The sequence below is a fragment of the Galeopterus variegatus genome, unplaced genomic scaffold, assembly GCF_000696425.1.
Source record: "Galeopterus variegatus unplaced genomic scaffold, G_variegatus-3.0.2 Scaffold538, whole genome shotgun sequence".
Taxonomy (NCBI): domain Eukaryota; kingdom Metazoa; phylum Chordata; class Mammalia; order Dermoptera; family Cynocephalidae; genus Galeopterus; species Galeopterus variegatus.
In genome coordinates this window covers 399,628-418,836 of record NW_007726649.1, presented here as the reverse complement: position 1 = coordinate 418,836, position 19,209 = coordinate 399,628, and the positions used below count along the sequence as shown (strand labels likewise).

The 19,209-nt window shown below is 39.0% G+C and overlaps 1 protein-coding gene across 2 annotated transcripts in view; it reads left to right on the top strand.

Moving 5' to 3' along the window:
• The window catches only part of COL28A1 (collagen, type XXVIII, alpha 1), a 172,275-nt gene extending 153,360 nt beyond the window's left edge, over positions 1–18,915 (top strand). The window contains exons 31-35 of one of the 2 annotated variants that reach the window (XM_008569867.1): positions 910–1,458; positions 3,089–3,246; positions 15,382–15,523; positions 17,101–17,277; positions 18,206–18,915. In XM_008569867.1, coding sequence (XP_008568089.1) covers positions 910–1,458; positions 3,089–3,246; positions 15,382–15,523; positions 17,101–17,273 — 1,022 coding nt within the window. In that variant the 3' untranslated portion in view covers positions 17,274–17,277; positions 18,206–18,915. Of the gene's footprint in view, positions 1–909; positions 1,459–3,088; positions 3,247–15,381; positions 15,524–17,100; positions 18,031–18,205 lie in introns of those variants that run through there. The other variant, XM_008569866.1, reaches the window with a different exon arrangement.
• The last annotated feature ends 294 nt before the right edge of the window (positions 18,916–19,209 follow it).

Genomic DNA, 19,209 nt, shown 5'->3' with positions numbered 1-19,209 from the left:
TAAAAGAATTCCGGACCTAAGAACCAGCATGGGACTTTCTATGGTGCAGGCCAATTTAGATGTGGCTTCTTGGTTTTAGAAGCCCTGTAAAAATGGCACCCAGTTTCCTGATGATTTTCTGTGGTAGGGTTGTTGGGCAACATGAAGATATGAAGAAAGAAATGGAACCCTGATAATTTTTTTTCCTGGTGACTCTGGCAACTTCTTTGAATGGTTGTTTATTGACCTTAAGTAGAAGTTGTGTATTGACCAGCATTCTGTGGGATCACTACCCTCAAAAGTTTTCATACTGTGGACAGACTGCTGGCCTCCTCGATAACACGGAAGCTACCATAGTTGTCATTGTGGGTGACTGGGGACAGAAACTAGAGTATTTAAGGGACAGCTATTTTTGTGAACAGTTTAAGGCCCCAAACCTTCACCCATAATTAACAATTTTCATCCCATTATTTCATCCATTGGCCACGCCAGTGAGCAAATCTCCATTTTCATGTAAGGACATGGTTGAAGACTGAAATACCGGCTATCAGATTCGGATTAAATGTAAATGTTGGAATAATAGAGAGCAAATTTATGTTAATGGTTACTTCTTGGGGGAGAGGGAGAGGAATGTAATGGGGAAGGCATACACAGGGCATGCTGACTATTTTAAAAATATTTAATTTTTTAATCTGAGAAATGGGAACATAGGTATTTATTATTTTATCTACTACAGTGTTCCCCCCACATATTATTTTTGATAAAAAGCCAAGTATAGAAACCAGTTGTCAGCTGTTTTCTTGGTCACAGAAAAGGAAGATAATTCAGGCCTCAGCTTCATTTTTTCCCTTCTCTCCCCTCCCCAATGTGATGCCCATCAGCAATGCTTTGATTTTCTTTTCTATTTTTCTCTCAACGTTCATCTTTTAGGTTGTGGGCCCAAATGCAAAGAGATGCCACTAGAGCTGGTGTTTGTGATTGATAGCTCAGAAAGTGTGGGGCCAGAGAACTTCCAGATCATCAAAAATTTTGTGAAGACTCTGGCTGATCGGGTTGCTGTGGACCTTGCCACAGCCCGCATTGGCATAATCAACTACAGCCATAAGGTGGAGATAGTGGCTAGTCTGAAGCAGTTCTCCAGCAAGGATGACTTCAAGCTGGCTGTGGACAACATGCAGTATCTGGGGGAAGGCACCTACACTGCCACTGCTCTCCAAGCAGCCAATGACATGTTCAAGGACGCAAGGCCAGGTGTAAAGAAGGTGGCCTTGGTCCTTACTGATGGGCAGACAGATTCCCGAGATAAAAAGAAACTGACGGAGGTGGTGAAAAATACCAGCAACACCAATGTAGAGATATTTGTGATTGGGGTGGTGAAGAAAAATGACCCCAACTTTGAAATATTCCTCAAAGAAATGAATCTAATTGCCACTGACCCAGATCATGTTTATCAATTTGATGACTTCTTTACCCTACAAGGTAAGACTGTCTCAGGGGGAAGGAATTCACATTGTTTTTCCAAGTACCACATCACTTGATTATCCTGGTAAAACAGAGAAAGAAGGTTAATGAGGCTTATGTCAACATTAAATTGTAACACACAAACTCCAGAAGATAAAAAAGTTTAGTATCATCCCGTTTGAGGTAACAGTCCCTTTTCTTTATTCATGCATGGTAAGTGCTGAGTTGGCCTTGGAGTTGTTTAACTGGGGTGCCCATGGTTAATGGAGAGGGATGAAGAGAAAGAATAGGACTTGGGGGTATTGAGGAGATTATTAATGTTTAGAAAGTTGCCTAATTCGAATAAGGAATGAAGCAAGCCAGCAGGAAGACAGAAAACAACAATAGAGTCAAAATGAATTAAGAAGTGGGGTTGGCCAGTTAGCTCAGTTGGTTAGAGTGTGGTGTTGGTCAAGGTCAAGGGTTTGGATCTCCATACTGGCCAGCTGCCAAACAAACAAAAAGAATCAAAATAAATTCAGAAGTGCATGTTGAATGAAAAAAGGTATGGTAATCTAAAGAGATGAGAAATGCAAGTTGCAAGTTACTGGGACTATTTAGAAGGCATGTTCTATTCTGTTTTTATGAAAATAGATAGTGATGAATAAAGAGGTTGATGTCAGGAATTTATCTTAAAGGACAATCTTTTGGATATTCATCACACAGTCAACACTAACCTGATGGGCTTCCTATGCTAAGTTTACCCTTTCACATTAATTGATATTTACTCCTGAGGCATCCTAAGACACTGACTCATCTATGGTTAATCATAGTTAGTATCACTTTTACAGTGAAGTATATCCCAATTCTTTGGAAATTGATGACTCATTGCAGCAGGGCCCATACCTGGCAAGCTTGTGGAGTAAATGAAAGTTTTGCTTAATGTGGTTGTGGGCTTCAGTTTGTCTCTGTTCTTCCTCCTCCAACCACCTGGGACGGGGCTGATGTGGCTGGGCACAGACCCTCAGTGCCTCATACCGTGTGCTCTGGATACCAGCACAGCTGTCCCTAGGGACAGCATGCTATGGTCAGAAGGTTTCCATCTTCTGTTTCCCTCCTCCAGAGCTTTCTAACCAGAGCTTTTCTATTTCCTCAACACCCTGCTGGGTGAGTTTATCTAATAAATTCAATCTCACTGGGCTGTTAATGTGTTAGAATGGACAGAAGTATTACATGTTTCAGAGACAAGTTATATTTTAGAGCTTTATTATTTTATCTAAAGGAGTTAGTCATTTGATACAGCCAGTGAGGAATATATTTTTGTACTGGCTGGACTTTTGCTATTCTTAAAATCAGAGATAATTGTCTATTCAACTTATTATGGGTAAGGTTAGCTCTTTACATAAAGTAATTCAGTTACTGACACTTTGGATAAACAAGCACTTAAATCATTTTTTTTTCCTCTTTTTGCTGTCATATATTATTAAATTAAATAAAATTATTTTAGATGGCCTCTTGCAGATGAAGTAAAAATATTTTGTTCACTTAGCAGTTCATTTCAAGTAATGAGACACTGTCTGCTTCTTTTAAGGAGATTGTGAATCTCTTTAGGTTTTAAGTGATGATTTACTGCTTCTACCATCTCCCTTTTTTACTTCTCTTTTAAAAGACACCCTGAAGCAAAAATTGTTTACAAAAATTTGTGAGGATTTTGATTCCTACTTCATTCAAGTTTTTGGTTCATCACTGCTTCAACCTGAATTTGGGATGTCAGGGGAGAAACTCAGTGAATCTACTCCAGAGCCTCAAAAAGAAATTTCTGAGTCAGTAAGTAACTGTCTTGCTTACTTGGTGAGCTTAAAATGGTGTATTTTTGTCTGTTTTACATCAAAGATTATCTTGTCCTGCACTGTCAAGAATCATCTGGGATATGTGCATTTTGGGGTCCTTGGCACTAAGTATTAGCACCTTGACTCTAGATTTGCAGTTCTGAAATAGCCCTGGGGCTTGTAAACACAAATATGGGATTTTTAAAATTTTCCATATTTTGTAAGTAATTATTTATTAAATGTTGCGAATAATATTTTAATATTATATCCCTGTCACCACCAAAGAAATCATGAACACTAGAATATATTAACATGATACTATTTGAATTCACCCGCTTGCCGTGCTCTACAGATTCTTTCATACCAGGCCACGATTCTCCCTTATCCATCTGTGCACCCACTCCCCACTGTACCCTCTCAAGTTTTGTCAAAGTATGCACACGCTCAACTGGCCGATCTCCCACACTCCAAGCCATGCTCTCGCTCATTCAGCTGCCTTCTCCTGTGCTCAGTGTGGGGACTGATAGGGGAGCCATACACATATAAGGTGCAAGGTGGGTGCTCTGTTTCAGAGCTTCCCAGTCATGTGGCATGAGAAGAACTACTTCCTGAATGTAGAGACAGATGTGACTGTCCTCACAGCAAGCTTCTGGGAACTGTCTTAAGCCAATCAGATCAAGAGCAGTTGACTGTTAGGTTCTTCTAGGTGGAAACTGGAGCCTCTCATAGTTACTGGTGAGTGAATGCTATAGTCTCTTCCCCACCAAGTTACAACTAAAGCAAGTCTAGACTGATCACTACTGCATATATGAACATCCTCTGGCAAGCAGGCACGCAGCAGTCATGCTCCTATCCTGTAAGTTCAATGAAGTTTCTGTGCTGTCCTTTTATAAAGGCTTCACATATATGAAAGAGTCATCAAGTGGAACAGTACTCTAGCATCAGGATCCAGCTAAATGTCTAGTTAGACTAAGGCCCCAAGAAATATCCACATCAGTATTTGGACCCAGGACCCTCTGGTACCAGGCCTACTACAGAACTCACTAAATTTTTACACCCTATTCAAAAATGGGCAGAAAGGCCTCTAACATATTTTTATTTGATTAAATAGTAACCTCCTCCAAAATGGGTAATTCCAACTAGGTCAACAGACTGCCCCTGGATTGTAGATTGAAATTAACACAAATATTTATACCATGTAGTCTATACCAGGGGTCAGCAAACTCGTTTGTAAAGGGCCCTATACTGAACGCTTTTGGCTTTGCAGGCCATTTGATTTCTGTTCCAGTTATTCAACTCCACCTTTAAAGTGCTCCTCATAATCACTGAATCACATTTTTACTATATTAACACCAATGAGTTCCAGTAGCATGTATTGATCATTTACTGCTATGCTAGGTGGTGGCTCTAAGATACGATTTCTGCCCAAGAGAAGCCCACAGTCTCTCAGAGAGACAGATAAGTACAAGATGTGCTAAGAGTTTTAGCAGAGCTATGGACGAAGCACAAGAGATGTACAGTTCATTTCAGGAGAGAGTAATGGAAAGTGTCTCAGTCTGCTTTGGCTGCTATCACAAAAATACCATGGGCTGGCTGGCTTAGACAACAAACATTTGTTTCTCACAGTCGTGAGACTTGGAAGTCCAAAATCTCACGTTTCATGAGGGCTCGCTTCCTGGCTTGTAGACAGCTGCCTTCTTGTTGTGTCCTCACATGACTGAGACACAGTACATCTCTCTCCTGTCTTCTCAAGTCTCCACTCTCATGACCTAATTTCCTCCCAAAGGTCCCACCTCCAAATACTATCACATTGGGGATTCGGGTTTTAATATATGAATTTTTGAGGAACTCAAACATTTAGTCCATAACAGAAGACTTCACAGAGGAGGTGGCATTGAGCCCAGTTTTAAGAATGCGAGTTTTTCAAAGGGAGAGTAGGGAAAGTGTATTTCCAGCAAAGGGAACATGTAGGCAGAGGGGTTTCCAAAGTGGCATCACATTTCAAAAAAGTAGGACGAGTTCAGTCTGTAGCCTAGGGTGTGTGTAGCAGAATGGTGAGAGTTAAAGCTGGACAGGTAATGTAAGGATGAATTCAAAATGGCTTCACATGTCAAGCCAGGGAGCTTGAACTTCATACATAGGCCAGGCAGCCAGGAGATAGAGGAGTTTTAAAAGCAAGGGACATATGGTTGCTGTGTGAAAGATAACTAGGAGGAGGTGGTGAGGAGACTGGAGGCTAGGATATGAAATGCGATCATCCAGGTGAGAGATAATGAGGCCCTAAACTAAGGCAGGGACAGTGGGAATAAAAAAGTGGTGCAGATTGGAAAGCCATTCTAGGGTAGAATTAACAGAATTTAGTAACTGCATGGATTGGAGGTTAGAGGGAAGGATTTTGGCATGACTACTGGGTTTCTAGCATGGAGGTGGGATAGATTAAAACCTCATATACTGAGTTGGAGAATATAGGAGGCAGGTGGGTTTTTTTAAATGGAAAATAATGAATTTAGTTTGTATTATGTAAAGTGCAGGTGCCTGAGGGACATCCAAGGCAGTTAGGACACACAATGAAAAACAGCAACTCCATATGCCTCTGGTATCATGTCCAAGGAAGTCTGATGGCCCTGAGAGACAAGTTACACTAACGGATTATGATAGATGAGGCATTCTAGCAACTGGGGAGGGGAGGGCATAGAAGACTACATCCAGCGTTGTTTGAATTTATAACACCAAGAACCACATGGAGGGAAACTGAGCATCAGTGGGGTCTCTCCGGGGAGCCTTTGACTGAGGCACCGGGAACTTGCACTGAACTTGAGCTTCTCAGATAGCCCCTCTGTCTCTAAAGCTTCTCACCCTGGCTGTCTTTGCAGAGATACCAAGGTAAAGCTAAATTTTTAAACAATGTATTTCCTAATAGTTTTTTAGTCTGAACAAACATACATACACTTATATTCACATTTAAATCTGATAAATATACATGGGGTCCAGAAAAAGTTCATGGAAGGACTCGTATGATCTTTTAATTCCATTTTTCCATGAACTTCCTGAAGTACTCGTGTGTGTGTGTGTGTGTGTGTGTGTGTGTTATACATATTTATGTCTCTGTGCATGACATCCACCTTTATCTAGTAAGTATAATTACAATATATAAACATGTAAAATAAAGTGAATCTGTCAAAAGCTTTAGATTCTCAGATTGTTTTTGAGCCTACCCTAGGCAATACTGCAAAACAAGTCAATGATGATTTCAGAAGTCCCATTTCCCTTTCTATGTCTCTTTCTTTTCCATGTTGTCCTTTCTATCACTTCCTTAAGACACCTAGCTCTGTCCTTCCTTCCTCCTCTTCTTTCTACCAAAATCTGTTTGTAGGGGAAAATCTGACATCAGTTGTTTACACTTTAGTATGAAATCTAAATTAATAGGTTTCCACCTCAAAGAAGGACTAAAATTTTAAGCATTACATCTAATTGTGGAACGATACTTGATCATGATTCAGATGTACTCTAAATATCTGGGAACAGCTGTGTTGAGGAATACAGAAAACAGGAGGTGCTCCTGGGTTCTACTAAATTCATAACCCTTAGGCAGCCCCCTGCCTGGTTTCTCTTACAGGCCAGTTATGGGAACGTGTACATCCATTCTACTCCATCCCTCTCCTGAAATCTCAGAATGATTTATACTCTATTCTAGAATTTATTACATTTTATGTTGCTAGCAATTATTTTTATATGTGCCTTAACTTTCCTAATGGATTTAATTTCTTTGGAGACCTGATCTGTGTCTGATTAAACTTTGTGCCACACTCATGATCTAATGCTTTGTCTTACATACAGTAGATGCTCAGTAAATGCTTAGTAACCAAATGAAGGCTATGCCAACTGTTGGCCTAAAAAAGAAATCTGAAGATTTTCTTCAATAAAAGATATCAATTGCACTGTTATAAAAAGATTGTATACATAAAAAAAATCCTTAACTTTTATGGGATTAATAATCTTAACACTTCATGTTCCTTTATCTTTCTGTTTCTTTGTTTTTTTTTTTTTTTTTTTTTTTTGGTGGCTGGCAGTTAGGGGGATCCGAACCCTTGACCCTTTATTCTTTCTGGATTTGGCCAGTTAAGATTTCCAGGATATTAATGGGAGCTAGGCAATAACATCAAGTAAACATCACTTAATCAGGTCAACTGGTTATGTCCAGCAATGGTCCATTAAGCTAATAAGCATATTAATTTCATGCATGAAGTTAATTTGTGTCATTTAAATGCATTAATAAATAATGTCAGTGCACAGGGTGTTTATTCATTGGATCTGGTTTCTTGTAATAGTATTTTAGATTTTTTTCCTTCTGAAGAAGTAGAAAGGAAAGAAACCCTACCTACTCTTTTTTTTTTTTTCCTTTTTGTCTTTTTTTCGTGTCCGGCAACGGATCGCAACCCTCAGTGTCGCGCCTGTACGGGACCGGGACCGGCAATGGGATCGCAACCCTCAGTGCTGCGCCCGCGCCTCGCTCAGCCAGTGAGCGGGAACTGGTCTGTATGTGGGATCCGAACCCTCGGCGGGAGCGCCGCCGCGCTCCCAAGCGGCGCACTGTAGCAGTGAGCCACCGGGCCGGCCCCTACCTACTCTTTCAAAAAGCTTTTTTGTGTTATGAAAAATTGTTCCCTGACTGTAACTTGATAACTGGCAGCAGAGATTTCTTCCCCTCTCGGTAGAAGGGAGACTGTGGGATTCCTGTGTACAGCAGCCCGGTGAGGACACAGCCAAGCTAGCATGGGAAGAGCCCCTCTGGGTAGTTACTGCGCTGGGTGGGGGAGAAAAGGGGAGCAGTAAGTCCCCTCCTTTCTCCTGATATCATCCTCATACAGTTCAGTGATAGCTTTAAGTCTAGGATAAGGCTCCTCATTTCCATGAACAAAATGTGTGTTTTGGACCCATGTACATTACAGAAAATTAGCACAGCGGCCGACTGGGCTGGCTGTCCCACCCTCTGTTAGTTCATTCTCTGTTTTAGTGGAACCCATCCCCAGTCCCCATCCCACTAGCCGCATTCCTCCCCTTCCATCCCCTCAAGATCCATCTAAAGAAAGCCACTTCTGAGACTGCACTCCACTGGCAGTTGTTTCAAGAACTGGACTCCTGTGCAGATTTGGGCTTGGTATAAGAATAGAATGTGTCTCTTCATCCCCAAATCTGACCCCAGGCTCTGTCCTCATCTCTGATATGACACCTTTTAGTCATCCACCTGTGCTTTTAGCCCTGTTCCCTCCTGTCTCTTCCAAGATAGGGAATTTGCTTCACTGTTGGGCCCATTCTAGCCAATATTTCTGGCTCCCTTCCCTAGGGTCAGTAAATGGACTTCAGACTCTCCCGTCTAAAAAATGCCACTACTTTTCTCTTAATTCACATTGCTAGTATCCTATCTCTTTCTTTTTATAATAAAATTATTCCACAGACCAGTCTCCGCTGTCTTGGTCTCTTTGTTTCTATCTCTTTCTCTTTCTCTGTTTTTTCTTTCCCTCCCTCTTTCTCCCCTCCCCCTCCCCATTCCCTCCCCCCTCTCCACCCTCTTTTCCCTCCCCTTCTCCCCCTCCCCCTTCACTTCTTGTCTATATTAATAATACTGTTAATATTATAATAATATATTAATAATACTATCATATAGTCATAATTCATGTCCCATCTCTCTTTTCTACATCCTCTCCAGTTTATCTATTACCTGTTGATAATGTCATTTTATTTTTTTTCCTCCTTTAAAAATAACATCATTGAATTATTTCACTTACATGTAATACCATTTTGGTTGAATTTTCTTAAAAACCTGTCTATAATATTATGGCATATATTTTAACTTGATACTAAGCCTCCGTGACAGTAGAGAAATAACGTAAATGTTTGAGCATGTCTATATTTTCTTCTAATGTCCTATGCAAGTAAAATTTTATAGGTTGTTTAATCACATAATACTGTTAAATGTAGTAGCCTATCCAAAGGCTGTAATCGGTACTATTGAAACTTTCAAAAGATATGGAACCAACCTTAGTCTTCAGTTTACCTTAGTTTCTCCAATGACATAAAAATTAAGTTGATTTCCTGAAATCAGACCTAATTATTTAGAAGGAGCTTTGTCTAAGTCACATATACAGAAGTGATTCTATTGGTCAATACTACGATTTACTTGTTTATAAAATAAAATTAATACTCTGTCATTGTGATGGTTAAAAAAATTCAAATTTGTCTTGATAAAACCCTAAATAACAATTACTTATTAGTATTGCTATGAGAAATTGCTGTGTAACCAACATATACTGCTAATAATAGATTTTTTACCCTTAGAATATAAGATGCTGCTATCCTATGGAGGAGGAAAAAACCCAAACCCACGACACATATTGTAAGAATTACCCTAGACCTGGAAGTGAGAAAATCTGGCTTGCAGTCTCAATGCTGAAGCTAAAGACTTTATTTCCTGTACTCCAAAGTCTACATTTTTCCTATCTTATTATTTCTGAAATTGGGATGTGAAAGAAAGTAAGCCGAAATGCTGTGTACCAATCAAGCTTTATTAAAGGAAAATAATCTGCTGGGCTGTACTCAAAGTGGAAAGCAGCAGGGAGCTGCCCTCAAAATGGAAGATAGCACCAGGTGTGGGGGTGAGAGAGCTTATATAGGGTGCCAAGGGCTGGCTGATACAATCACGGAGGGGCATTATGCTAATGTAGAAGCTGTGCAGCCAGGGTGGAGAACTGCACCCTTGCGGAAGCAAAAGGGTTTCTATTTCTCAGAAATCATGAAGTTTCTTACAAAGGGAGGGGCTGGCAACTATTTTGTGCTTATTCTGTTCAAAATGGCCCTGGTCACGTCCAAGATCCACCAGGATCTATTTAATGTGTGTGGTTATGTTTTAAGACTGTTTTAAAATTTATACGGTATCTCACGATGAATGACATCTTAGAAATGAAATCTGACAGCTGCCTGACATTAGGTGAATCACCTATTTTCTTGAGGTCTGTTTCCTCCTCTATAAAATAAGAGATTATTATTAGAATGTTCTTCCTGTTCTACAAGTATACAATTACAGCAGTTCAAAACGTTTACTGGACAATGCCAGAATGAAGGGCATCATACTAATATAAATATATAGAGGGTTTAAACAGAATAAAATCTTGCCTCATTCCACTTCTGTGGAAACTGCAGTCAATGTGGGGAGGTGCAGCCCAAGGTCAAGGTGTTCCTGAAGGTCCTCAGCAACCTTAAAATGCAAATAAAGAGCCCTCAGTTTAAGTCCTTATGCACCATGCTGAGAGATCTGGCAAAGAGGGTTATTACCTGGTAAGAGTCATCAAGGTGGGCTCCTGAGCAGCCAGGCACCTTTGAAGGCACTGGTTGTAGAGCCAGCTGGCAGTATCAGAATTCCCACACCCAAATGGGAGAAATTTTGACCCGTAGTGCTGGGAAAATGCTAAGTCTGAACACATGGGCTAATGCAGATGATCATTAGCATTCATCCAGAGTAGGCACGAGCTTAGATTTGAACAGCTTGTCTGTAACATATGCAAAATTCTGGGTAATGAATTACAGGGAAACTGTTCAGGAATCAGAAGCCAAAAGACATTTTGGAATTGTGTGGTGCTTGGTCAGTAATCCTTTTTAGCTCATACATTCATGTTCCTGGGAGGCTAAACTGACTCTGTTTTTCTCCCTTTAAAGATCAGCTCGAAGGCTGAAAGAGAATGATGATAACACGTCTGCTTGTCCAGCTGCACGGTCTAGCCCTGGACTCCAGGCATCAGCCCCTCACGTGCCCCTAGACTTCTCTTTTGTGCTTTTTACTATGGTGAGACCCTGCTTGGAGCTGGAACCATCCCTGTCCTCCAAGCCAGGCCAGTGTGGCAGGAGTAGAATTGTGCAGAGCTGATAGGCAGGCTCGTGTTTTCAGGCTTAAGACTTATATAAAAGAACAGAAAATACAGCAAACACCTGAGAGCCCATCACCCAGAAGTAACCAGCAATCTACTTGTTCACTCCTGCTCCAAACAAAGTCCTGGCTTGTGTCAAAGGACAAAATTACAACGGATTTAGAGATCTCAATTGGCTTTCTCGTGATTCTAGAATCAAGCAACACTTCATTCTATAAAATAGAATAAGTGTTCCGGTGACCTGATCACCAGGGGTTGGCTTTATGGTCAGAGGAGGGCTGAAGAAGGCAGAAACAAAGAAAAAAGAGTGGATTAGTCATTTCAAAGCTATTTTTTTTTTTTTTTTTGTAAGGCAGGAACAGGGAGACAGAACAATAGAAAATAACTGATGCGTTACATCAGGTTACTTCAGGGTGCTTGTTTTGTGTAAGGATTAAAGCACAGGGAACTTCGTTATGATGCTGGTTGAAGATTGAAACTGGCCTGTTTGGGAAATCGGCTGTTATCTCTCCTGATTTCTTAAAAGGTCAGATAACCACTTATTTGGGTTTGGTGATGTGGAACTTTAGCATAGGTGTCTCCATTTTGATCGTCTGGTCTGTTGGGGCCTAGTGCAGGAGCTTGGTCCAGTGCACTGGCCTCCTGTAACTTTTATCTAACACTTGTCTCCCTCCAACCTTTTATTCCTCCTCCTCTCTCCAGAGGCAACCACTGCTGTGAATTTAGTGTGGATTCTACCAGTTAAATTTGGGCTGCTTAATACCATCTTTTAGAGTCGGAAGGTATGTTAGGGACTAATTTTTTTTGTTTAAAAAATTATGACATTGAAGCCTAGAGAAATTAAATATTCCAAAGTTGTCTCTCTCTCCTCTCTTTGCATATCCTTATTAAGTCCAGCCCAAAGACGAGTATAACAGAAAGACTCCAACCCACTGTGAATCTATTCAGTGCTACTATTGTGCCTGTTCTATGCTATACAGTTAAAAAAAAAAAAAGGAAAAGAAAAGAGAAAGAAGGAGGAAAGAAAAAGAGAGAGAGAAAGAAGGAAAGGGGATGTGGCCTGTTTTAATTTCTCTTATCAGGAAAGTGTTATTTATACATGTGAAACAGGAGATGATACGAGATAGTGAAAGGAGGAAACTTGTCCCTTCTTCTCTACCCATCTTAGGTTCATTGGCTGGGACTCTAAATTAGGCTGACAGAAGACAGGTTAACAAGAGAAAAACAGAAGTTAACACAGGCATCACCCGTGCTCATAGGAGCACTCAGAGATGAGTAACTCAAAGGGGCCATTAGAGCTTGAGCTTATACAGCGTCTTAGCAAAAGAACAATAAATTTTAGAGGAGTGACAAGACAAAGGAAAAGGACTTTAAGTTTCTGAGGCAGTAAGTTGGGGAAGGTGAATATATGGGGGAACTAATAGAAGATAAGGTTAGTGAGTAAAACTTGTCATGTAGAGTCCTCTAGTGCCCTCTCTGGGCTAAGAGTTGTTTCTGGTAATTAATTCTGTCCTTCCTGGTCGAGAGGGAAGGGAGGGTGGAGTGGGAGTGTTGCTTCTGAGAGCCAGAGGCAGAATAAAGAGAATGAAGGAGTGAAAGGCGCTGGCAAGATGTGCTGGGAGTAGTGGAAGGTGAGGTTATAAATGTGTGGACAGCACAGACTGGCCGCGCTGTGGAGCCGCTGAAGAAGTTTTCACTTATCAAACTGGAAATTTTCACTTTTTTTCAATTATAGGTAGTAAAGACACTACTAGCGAGTGCAAATTCCAAAAATCGTTTGGAAGGGACTTTCTCTCAAAAGCCTTAAATATGTGTGTTCTTTGATCCAGCAATTAGTCATGAGTTTTATGACAGGAAAACAAAAAGTTCAAAAAAGGCCATTGTAGTTATATATTTTCAAAAGTGTAATAGAGTTGCAGTGAAATATACAGAATGATCATATATATTATAAAAAAATAAACAGCATATAACATAGAATATGAAATATACAGTATTTTTTGTTAAAAAAAATGCATATTAAAAAAACAAAAGACCAGGGGAGAAACACCTGAGCATCAACAATGATTATCTCTGCGAAGTAGAATTACTTTTGATTTCTATTTTCTTTTTCTTGCTTGTCCATATTTTCTAAAATTCCCTTCAATGAACGTATTTATTTCTATAATAAGGAAGAAAATTACAAAAGTTGCAAACCGTAACAATTATGTACTTGTTTAAATAATCTGAAATCTCATTGCGCCAGAAGATTGATGAAATTAATTCTATTTGTTTAAAAAATTAATTTTGCTTCTGGAATGATGTAATGTTACAGTTATCAAAATTTACAAATGATTAGGTGACAGAGAAAGAAAAAACACATCACTAAACTTACAAGGTAAAGAATAACTCATGAGGCTTCAGAACTTGAAGGAGGTAAAGATTTAAAGGCTGAGTTAATTCCTTTTGGAAAACTATGCTGCCCAGAGCACTTCTTCAAAGGAGCCCTCTCACCTTACAGTCAGTATATCTGAAGTGTATACTAATGTCACTTGGCTTTTATGTCTGGTAAATGACTCCTTAAATTCTTTTAACTTATCTCCTGCTTTAAAGAAAATATGTGCAAACAAAACCAACAGTATTTCTCTCCTGAGACAGGGCCTTTCTCACATTTTGCCACTAGCTTACCGATAACTTTTGGGAGGTTTCTTAATCATTTGGAGCTTTAGATTCCCCCCAATAGAAAATGAAGAACTGAGAAAGTTTCCCTCTAGCCTTAAAATTCTCTAGTTCTACAATAATAACAAAAGTTTACATTCAAATTGCCATATGTACACACAGGATCATTCTGAAAGAATCTCCAGTGATCTACACAGTTTTATCTCCATTTGTACCAGAAGTTCTGTTTTGGGGCCAGTGAAAACTTACCATAGGTATATTATATTTGAATTGAGTGCCCCATATATAGGACTCATGGCCAATCCTAATGAAAATATTTGCTCTGTCTCACCTGGTGGCACTTTAATCACTGTAAAAATACACATATGTAATTAATAGAATTAACTAGCACCCTCCATGGTGTGTGTGTGTGTGTGTGTGTGTGTGTGTGTGTGTATGTACAGAACCAAAGGCAATAGAACAGCTTAAATGGCAGAGGACAACTCATGATGACAGTTGGCTCAGGTCACAGCCAATTGGTCCAGAACCTTGAATAAGAAAAAGCATCAAGCCTACTTCTCAGATTTGCCTATTTAAATAAATAAAAAAAGCAAACAAACAAGAGATGGCTTTGCAAGGATAAATAACTGGACTGAGCCAGGACTGAAGTGAATGAGTGACTCAACTCCATGAAGATGGGATCCAAGCAAAAAAAAAAAAAGAAAAAGGAAAAGAACATAGTTATAAAAGATTTGCATGGCTCCTGGCAATTACAGTAAAAAATAACTAACATGTTTTTTTTTAAAGGCAAAACACCTTTTTTGTTTTATTGCACATCATAAATGTAGGTGAAACTTGGAAGTTTTAGTAGAGAAAATTTGCTATTGAAATTGTAATCCTTTGTTCTTTAGATATGAAACATTTCTCAGAACTTCTTAGAGGCTAAACATCCTAGAGTGTTTGGCATTGGCTGGGGTCTGGAGGGGAGGAAGGGCAGGCAAAAGGTGTTTTCAGCTAAGATTTGGGTAAGCAGTCAAATAAGATGAAAAGTGATTGCTGTTGTTCTTATTTCGCTGTATTATTGTCCTCTGCCACCCCAATTCCCAGTCTCACAATGGATTGAGTTCATGGTAGATATTTTGGAATACATTAAGTTCTCTAATGTTAAAAAATGGAGAGAAAAGGGCTATAAAAAAGTTACAAAATTAGTGATTGTTTCCCTCCTAATAGCAGTGACTAAGACAAGAATGAAGGTAAACTCTCAACCTCACATCTTTACACCTGCATGCAGATCTCTCCAGAAGGTCCAGCACAAAAAGCACCTGTGCCTGGATGTGGTCAGCGTGTGTGTGTGTACACACGCATACACTCACGAGAAGTGGTGGGAAAGTCCACTACCTAGGTATTCAGGGATGCATGACACAGAGGAGAGGCATCATTTCCTGAGCTTTTATTTGAAATAGTTAATATCAGAGAGTTGGAGAGACACAGCAATGCTGAACTTTCCTTAAATATTCCCCAAAGCAAACTCTTTTGACTTGGTATTATCGGAAGCAAAAAATGTGATTTTTTTTGTGTAGTTCACTGTCCCTGGAGCCCAGGATGAAGAGAAAGAGCTCCCAGAGCCTACCTGGGCTGATGGTCTGGCCACCACTACTACCTCATCCGAGGCTGTCACCACCCATGGGCCATTGCTCAGCACCCCTGAGAATGGGGCAGAGGGTATGGAAACCACAACTCCAAGACCCATTTTGGTTTCACAGTCAGAAAAGTTGGGGCACAAAGGTAAGAGAAATTTGCCAGGCAGCTGCTGTATCTACAATGGGAGGAAGGTGCAGGAAGGATGGTCTCTAGAATCTCATTCAGAGAGAAAATGTTATGACTCTAAACAGGGAGGACAAAAAATATTTTTCACTGGATTATATATAGAATTTGAAAACTGGCTGGCTGTGAAATAAATTTGGTCTGTAAACATTTTTAAAGCTCTTATAGTGTTTTAGTATTATCTTAATTTGATGCCTTTAGAGAAAATTGCGTTCTGTTTGCGGTGGTCCCTACCGCTCCCTATTGCCTTACACATGCCCTTCACACATGTAGGCATTTGAGTTTTTCACTTGATTGTACAGAAAGGAGAAAAAAGCTAAAATCTAGATCCTGATTCATTAACATATTTTCTATGGAGTTAATGTCTATAAAAAATTCATCATTCTATATGAATTTTCCACAGAACATGCAAGGCAGATAGCATCTGTGCCCAAAAGAAGCTTAGATTGGCTTAAAAACAAGTTACGCACGATACATTTATTTAGTTTTTGTTTTTAAGAGCAGAAATAGTGGAAATCTACTGCTCCTTTCCATTTGGTCTAAGGAATCTTAATTGGAGAGGTAGATTTGGAGGTTAGTCTTAGAAAATCAATGAGTTGAGATATACCCCAAATTTGGGGAAATGACTAAGGGAGATGGAGACGATTTTGCTATTGAGGAATGAAGCTTATGACATATAAACCATATCACAGAGTAAAAATCTCAGACAGCAAGTACCTATTTGGTCTTTTTTTGGCTTCTCCTACTTTGGAATCACTTCCTCAGGTAGGAAATACTAATCAAGGCCTTATGGAGTATGGAATAATAAAAAGGGATTTAACAAATGGGAAGCTCTGTGATTAAAGGAACCTCATTAGTGCAATATGGCCTTATTGTTACAGCTCTCCTTTGCTTTTCTAGTGGATGCATTTCTGAAATTTATTAATAAACTGATATTAGAAGTTCACATCCTGTTTTCAGTTTCCTGCAAAAGCTACCCTTTTTAAAAGAGTTGTGATATAGAGAGCCCCTCATTTTACTTCTTTTTTTTTAATAACTTAAAAGGTTTTCTGTTTTTAGTGGCACAGTTACATGTGGTTATAGTGTAGAAGGCTAAAATCATTTTCATAACAAATATTAATTTGATTTTAAATCAAATGCAACATAAAGAAGTTCTATCTTTCTCCTCTCAACTAATCCCTACAAAAGTATTAGCTAATGAAGTCTCACTTATGCTTTCTGGGAAATATGCATTTTTAACGGGTTCCATGAAGATAAAATACTTTTATGTTTTCAAAGTATCTAGTGGTAGCGTTCAGGTGGTGGAGGAATATTTTGGGTATTAGGGAACCTTTCTCTCACTAACTTAGGGTCATATTTTCTTATTTGGCTGTTAGTGTGCGAGGAGAATAAATATAACTTCATAAAGCTTTCAGTATTCATCTCTTCAGTAAAAGAAAAACCTGTGATAACACATTATCCTTTTCTCACTTTAGATCCTAGATGTTTGGAAGCCTTGCAGCCTGGAAACTGTGGTGAATATGTGGTTCGATGGTATTATGACAGACAGGTCAACTCTTGTGCCCGCTTTTGGTTCAGTGGCTGTAATGGCTCAGGAAATAGATTCCACAGTGAAAAAGAATGTCAAGAAATCTGCATTCAAGGATGAGCAAGTAAATTAATCATCTCTATCAAAAGCCTAGAAAAAACCTCTAATTTTCAATGTATTCACCCAATATAAGTAAATCACAGAATTTGTGTTTATACTGAGTATTTACAATTTATAAATGTAATTGAATTCTTGCAACAACTGTAGGATGTAGATGTTATTAACCACTTCTACAGGTGAGGAAGCTGAGACTCTGAGAAGTTTAGTGACTTGTGAGTGGTCACCCAACTAAAGAGTGGCAGAGCTCAGAATATGGGCTTAGGGCTGTGTAACTCCAGTACACAGGCTCTGTCTACTTCACAATCTGAAATGTGATTCTGATTCCCACTAATTCCTATTGTATGTGTTATGTTGGATCAAACCCCCACCCACTACCCCAACCCCCTCAAGCCCCTGCCAGTAGCAGGTAGGTGGTGGGGAAGAATTTTGGCTTGAAAATCAGAAGTGATGGGAATATGTTTATGCATGTGTGCTGGGATAGGAGTGTGGATGTTGAGGGTAGATTTTTGCCTCACTTGCCCCAAAACTAATCTGAATTAAAATTGTAAGTTAAAACAAACTCAAATATATTGCAAATTGTCACTCCCCATTTCTCCAAAATGTTTGGTAACAAAGCCTTTATTATATGTTTAAACTATATATTTGGACAAGGAACTTTTAACACCCTTTCTTTAAAATATGTGAATGGGACTTTCAATTTTATAGGTGGATTGACAGCCAAGAACCACCTGAAGTCCACATCCAGTCTTGAGTTTTAAAGACAGGACTCATACTGAAAAATGAGCCACTACATTGAAATATGAGTAATGAAGAGTAATGGAGAATTGGCTCTGTCATTTTATAATTGTGTGACATTCAGTCTGGGGAGACCATTAATTCTGAGCTGACAGCCTTGTATATATCATCTCACAACACACTTCTTTTTCTTTCAGGCCTTGTGACCTTCATTCAAGTTCAACAGCATGATAAAGAGCCCTCAAGGAAGAAGGAGATTGAAAAATAGCCATCTTAACAAAAATAATATTACAATTTTTGTGGTTTAATTAAAATTTTATTATGTAATATTTGGTACTACCAAAGAATATATGTGACATACTCATAAGTTAAAAAACATGATAATAAGATGACCACAAGTGGACACATCACCAAGAGAATGAATCAGACACTACCAATTCTCTTGAAGCTTCCTCTGTCCCCCTCCACTACCCCAGTCTCCTGTTCCATGCCAGGGATAGCCCATCTTAAACTTTGTGTTTACCATGTTAATTTGCTATTGTTTTTATAATGTACTTTTACATGTTAAACTATATATATCTCTATACAATACATATTTAGTCTTATTTTCAGCTTTATAAAAATGGTGTCGTATTCTAATCATCTGCAACGTGCTATTTTCATTCAACATTATGATTAATCCATGTTTTACCACGTGTAAATGTTTTCCCAAATAATTTATTATTCAGTTTTGTTTGAGCTTTGGAAAATTTGTGTCACAATATGTAACTCTTTGCAACTTGGTAGATTACATTATAATTCATACACATTTATTTACTTTCACAGTTGTATAATATTTGTGTGAATATACCCCGTGATACATTTAACCACTGCCTTGTCTATGATCAATTAAATCATTTCCATTTCACTTTTTTCACTATTCCACCAGTGTTGTCATGAATGCTTTTGTTTATGTCTCTCTGTATTCATATGCTAGTGTTTTTCTAGGATACATACCCAAAAGTGGAGTTGCAGTGTAAAAGTGGAGTTTTGTGTAAACATTCAAAACTAGTATAATATACCAAACTTTTCCTAGAAATGTTTGAACCATTTATTACAAATTCCCACCATTCATGCATGAGTTCCCATTGCTTGATATTCTCATCAACACTTACTGTTATCAGACTTCTTAATTTTCTGAATGGGTTATTATTTTATAAAA